The 5,672-nt window shown below is 53.2% G+C and overlaps 1 protein-coding gene across 3 annotated transcripts in view; it reads right to left on the bottom strand.

Annotated features, from left to right (window-relative positions):
* Positions 1-4,004: 4,004 nt before the first annotated feature.
* RFX2 (regulatory factor X, 2 (influences HLA class II expression)) overlaps positions 4,005-5,672 on the bottom strand; it is a 28,586-nt gene continuing 26,918 nt past the window's right edge. For all 3 annotated transcript variants that reach the window (XM_009079217.1, XM_009079218.1, XM_009079219.1), the window contains 2 exons: positions 4,315-4,357; positions 4,005-4,181 (listed from right to left, as the gene is read on the bottom strand). In XM_009079217.1, the coding sequence (XP_009077465.1) occupies positions 4,075-4,181; positions 4,315-4,357 (150 nt within the window). In that variant the 3' untranslated portion in view covers positions 4,005-4,074. The remainder of the gene's footprint in view (positions 4,182-4,314; positions 4,358-5,672) is intronic.

Here is a 5,672-nt window from a genome sequence, read left to right as displayed (position 1 = left end):
AGAAAAAGCCAAGGAAAAGAGACAAAAGCCCCAGAGCAGCCAGGGCTGTGGGTTTATAAGCACAGCCACCCCAGAGGAGCTGCAGGGAGGGGTTGTGGAGCTGCCCCCACACCCATCTGCTCCAGGTGAGACCTGTTTGTGGTTAAACTGCTCCAGTTGAGCCTGGGACCAGCTGAGCTCCTCCTGCCTTGGCTGTGGAGCTAGGCAGGGGCAGCAATAGGTTCCCATGGTCCCCACTGGGGCACTGAACTATTTTGTGAGGTATCTCAGTCCATGCCTCAGTTTCTCTGTCTTGTGCAGAGACAGTAGTGGCCAAGCAGAGGTAGAGGTGGAGGGAAAGTTCAGTTCAGGGCTTTGTTTGGGCTCTTGGTGCTGCCAGAGGGACAGGCAAAGGTCTTTCCCCATGAAGAAACATCTCCCACCCCAGTGAGGGAACAAAAGAGCTCCAAGAATGGAGTGAAGTCAGGGCAGGGCACGGGCTGGGGGGGTCAGGACAGTCCATGGCTTCAGTGTGCTGGGGGAGGAGGGCTGGGATGAAATATCCCTGTGGAATGAGCCTGGTGTTGGCAGCAGCAGGAGGTGAGGGTACATAGGGGTGAGGACATGGGTGTCAGAGCAGGCAGGGGGGCCCTGCTGGGCTGGGGGTGATGCACAGGGGGCTACAGAGCCAGCTGGAAACTGGATCTGCCGCTGGAGAGGTCAGTGCTGGGATCCCAGCCCAGCTGACCCTCACCCGTTGGTCCATGCAGGGGTTTAGCTGCTGTTTCTGTGTCCTGTGGCCACACAGACCAGCCAAGGGTTCAACTGGCACAAGGGAAGAGGCTGTTTCAGTCAAAAGGAAAGAAGTGACAAGGAAAGAACAGAAGGTGACTCCAGTTCCTGTTTTCAAATCTGTATTTTTGTATTGGTTTTCACTTTGAGAACTTTGCATCATTTCACTTTGCAAGTGCCTCTGTCTCAGAAGTTTCTAGACACAAGTGCCTCTGTCTCAGAGGTTTCTAGACACAAGTGCTTGTTCTCTGCTGCCTTGGTGAGGCACAGCTGAAGCTATGGGTATGATCCAGGAGTGCCAGGACCCAGACCATGAACCCAAACCCATTCCAGCCAAGGAACACATTCCCCTGGGGACAAACAGGAGGCAAGACCAGGGCTCATCCCACCTGTACATCCTGGCAGCTCCCCAGGACATCCTGGCTGTCACATCAGCATCTCCCAGGCTGATGGCACTGCAGTGTCCCCTGCCCCAGCCACACTGGGCTGCTCCCAGTGAACCCCTGGGATGTGCTGTACTGTCCAGCTTGAAGCTCATCCTTCTGGGATGAGCCACAGGGACTGGCAGTGCCAAACACCTTCTGGGATGTTGCACTCCCCTGATCTCCCTGGGGTTGGAGTTACTGTCCCTGCCACCTCCCCTTCCCCTGCCACCTCCTGGTGTTCTCTGCTGTTGGGAGCTCCACAGGGGTGAGATGAAAGAGAAAGTCCTGGGATGTTCATGCTGAAATCTCTGCAGGATTTGTCCACTTTGCAGGGGCCGTGGAACAGAGGCAGACTGAGGTTGTGTGTGTACCAGTAGGAGTATTGTGAGCTGTGTTTGCTTTCTGCTTGGAGTCAGGTATGCTCAGGGTCAGGAGGTGCTGCCCAGCTTCCCAGAGGGGAAATAACTCCCTGCTGCCAGCCCCAAGGCTCAGTATCCAAAGGAAAAGGTTCTAGCTGGTCCAGCCATCCCTGTAAGACTGGGCATAATCCAGAGGGAGAGTGAAGCAAAGGTGGAGGCTAAACCTTCCCCTTCCTCAGGGGTCAGCAGAAATGATCCAGCACTCATTGCATCCCTATCTCACTGCTCCCATCCTCTCAGTGAGTTTGGAAGCAGAATTAGGAAATGCTTCCTATAGCCTCATGCTCAGCCTGATCCTTCAGCCTCTTCTCCGTTCTGAGAGCTCAGGGGGTTATCCCTACACACCAACTGCTGCTCCATGGGGAATCTGCACACACCAGATCCCTGCTCCAAACTGCCTTAATGACCCTGCACTGAGCAGCTCCTGCATCTCTCCAACACTGCAAGGCTGCAGCATCTCCTCGTGTCTCCTCTCAGGGATCACCAAAGAAATGGGACCACAACAACTCTCGTTCAGGCCTGAGCATTTGATACATGTTTATTGCTATTCAGGTTTAGCTGGAATTCTGTGCATGGAGGGTCTGGGTGGTTCTTCAGCCCTCCTTGCACAGTGCTGCAGAGCTCCAGAGCATCTCGTTTGCAGGTCCGTGGGCAGCAGAAGGTGGTTGGGTTCCCTCGGTGAAAGAGCCAATGCTCCAGCTGAACTTCCTACTGCACTCTGTGGGAGAGGGGAGTTAAGATTTGGTTGCTCAGTTGTTTGTTTTTTTGTTTTAGACCCTCTTATCTCACCAGCAGGATCTGAAGTGTGGACTCTGACCCGGGGAATTTTTGCTGTTATTTACACTTGAATCCTTTCTCACTTCTCTCCTGCCACTTCCAGATCAGACATGTACAGACAAACATCACCCTGAAGACCACAGCACGGGACAGGCAGAGGGAAAGATGTGCCACTACACACACTTTTCGTTTCACTTGCCATTAGTAACGTGTTTTTAAAGTGTCACAGCTACCTTTAGTACCACTGGAATGAGGAAAGAATAGATTTGGATAGAACATACTCTGCTATGCAAATGTACACGAGACCCCTGGAAAAGCACACACACACCAAGTACTGTATCGTGGGAAACCATAATAATAAAAGCTATTTATGACACGGCCTTTATTCACAGAAAGAGTTGCCCCGGGGCTTTGTCTTTGCAGTTTGGCTTGATGACAGATTTCCCCCTCCTCTGCCCTGTAGCTCACATCACCCCAGTGTAATCAGCACAGACCCCACAGGACATGGAAAAGGAGAACAAACCCTGCTGAGCTCCCCCAGCTCAGCGCCACGGGAGACACCACTGCACTGGTGCTGCAGGAAAAGGCAAAGGGATCCAAAAGGGGAAATGCCACCGGAGTGCTGAGCCCCCCAGGGTCTGTGACAGCCCCTCGTTCCACAGGCTGAGCTGCTGGAGCAGTCTGAGCTGTGCTGGCTCGCCCGGAGCGGGGGGAGGTGGGACATGGCCCACCCTAAGGCACTGCGGTCGCACACCCTCGTCCCACTCCGGATGGGGCTGCACTGTCCTTCGACGTCAGAGCAGGACATGGAGTGAGAATTTCACAAACCCCAGGATGTGGGACCAGTTGCCCTCAGCCTGGGTCCCCTGGCAAGGATGGGGATTGCCATGGGGTTGGCAGGGGATTGCCCATGGGCGTTGGGGTGTGAGGGGCAAGGAACACGCTCTGCGACCAGCTGCCGCTTCCTCGGAGTCCTTTGGTATCTTGAGTTGGCCTGACAGTGTCCCAGGAGCATTCAGGGATCAGTGGTGAAATGCCAGGCTGGGGAGACATGGGAGCAGGTGGAAATGCTCGTCCTGTAGTCCCAGAGCACACGTGTGTCCGCCAGGATCAGATGGATGTTAGCTGGAGCTCTCTCCCCAGGTGAGAGAGACCAACTGTCCTGTGCTCCCTGGTATGAGTAATTTGGCAAAGCCAGAGCCAGGACAGCTTGTCTGGAAAGGCTGGACGAGAAGGGTCAGGTATTTTTCCTTCTTCTTGGGCACTGATTGGTTCAAGTTTGTATCACAGTGAAGTCTGAGAAGTGGGGAAGGAATCCAAACCACCTTCCCTGAAAGAGAAAGCCTCGTTCGCCTGTCTCACTCCGAGCTGGAGAGGGAGCACAGGCTTTCCCAGCCAGGCACATCCGATCTGCTGCTGACCACGGAGGTTTCCATTGCTTGGGAGCAGACTCTGGAGCTTCTCCCTCCAGCCAGCAGCCACACTGGAGGGAAGCTGGTGGCCAAAGCAGCCCCAGCCCAGCAACTGCCCCGGCTCACCCCGGAGCCCATCCGCAAACAAAAGTAAACATAAAGAGAAACTAAGAGGCACTAATAACGCAGATCCAGGGAGGCTCAGGTTTGTGACCATCCAACCTGGCTCTGGATGTCTTCACACAGCTGGAGAGCAGCTGAGTCCCTGTGTCAGATCTCCTGCAGCGAGTGGCCGGGGTCGCTGCGCTCCCGTTTGACCAGCGGCTCCCCCATGGCCCTGTCTGTGTCCACCTCACTGCTCAGCTCACTGATGTCATCTGCAAAGCACAGGGCTCAGCATCAGAGTGGGGACCACAGGGAAGAGCAGCTTTTTCCCAACATAGCAGGGTGGAAGAGCCAGCACAAGTTTCCCCCTCCCACAGTGATCCCGCCCTGACCCAGAGGATTTACCTTTCTCCAGCAGTGTTGGGGACAGGGATGTGAGGTCACCAAACTGAAAGAAAAAGGAGTTGCAAGGTCAGTGAAGCTTTGGCAGATCCAAGGTGCCAGACCTGCTTGATGGCATCTATGGCCAAACCATTCCCACAAGCTGCTGAAGTGCCCAGGAGAGACCACAAACATCAGCAGTGCTGGTGGTGGAGAGCAGAAAACAAAACCAACCACATGTTTTGGGGGGGAGAACCATGTGCTTGCTGCCATTTAAACCTCAGGGCAAACATCACACAATCCAGGGCAGGGTTGAGCTCTGGAAGCAAGGAAGAATTTTTCCATCTCCCAAGTGATGATCAGGTGCTGCCACAGACCAAAGGATGGTACCTCAGGCAATTCCTCTCTCCTGGACTCTATTTCACCTCTCTGCAAAGCCTCTGCAGCCACTTCAGGGAGTGTTTGGTGTACGAGGCCTTGGGGCCAAGTGGAATCAGAGAGCTCAGGGTATCTTTGGTTCTGGAGAGGTGTTGTCTCTCTCAGTGATGAAATCTGAAACACCAAATTGCTGTAAGAATAATGCTGAGTCATTATGAGAAGTTGGGCAGGAGCTGAGGGAGGGCAGGAGTTACAAAGCCCAGTAGGAATGGAGGGACTCAATTCATTCAGTTTTGCTGGGAAGAATCAGCCTCCTCCTGGAGAACAGGAATGTTGCAAAGGTTTACTGAAGGGAAAACCTGAGGGATGAAAGCCTCCCACAGCTTTGCTTAGGAACCACTCTCTTGCTTTTCATGTTCCCTTAGTAAAGGCAGAGGTTTTTGCAGGAACAGTGGGAACTCAGAGTGCTGCTGGCTTGGAGCAGCAGCCTGGGTCTGACAGGAGGGGAAGGGAAAGCAAAACTGAAAGGCTTTGGTTGGCCTGGCTCCCTACATGAGCTCTGTGGAAGGAAGTAAACAGCATGAGCTTCAGGGAGCAAATGAGCTCAGTTTGGATCTCAAAGTAGTTTCTATATTGCTGTCACAGGTTGATCAGAGGCTTTTAGCTGCATTTCTGAAGGAAAAATTGGATGTGGCTTCCACTAGGCAGGACAGGACCTGCCTGCAAACTAGGCACCAGAGTTACAGACTGATTGATGAACAAAAAAAAAGCCCAAGCTTTCACAAACACAGGGAGCAAATGAGCTCAGTTTGGATCTCAAAGTAGTTTCTATATTGCTGTCACAGGTTGATCAGAGGCTTTTAGCTGCATTTCTGAAGGAAAAATTGGATGTGGCTTCCACTAGGCAGGACAGGACCTGCCTGCAAACTAGGCACCAGAGTTACAGACTGATTGATGAACAAAAAAAAAGCCCAAGCTTTCACAAACAACCCAGCCACCTTGAA

Source organism: Acanthisitta chloris, unplaced genomic scaffold, assembly GCF_000695815.1.
Source record: "Acanthisitta chloris isolate BGI_N310 unplaced genomic scaffold, ASM69581v1 scaffold5667, whole genome shotgun sequence".
NCBI lineage: Eukaryota > Metazoa > Chordata > Aves > Passeriformes > Acanthisittidae > Acanthisitta > Acanthisitta chloris.
Note: the sequence above shows the minus strand (reverse complement) of the source record. Positions and strands in the feature narration are given on the sequence as shown.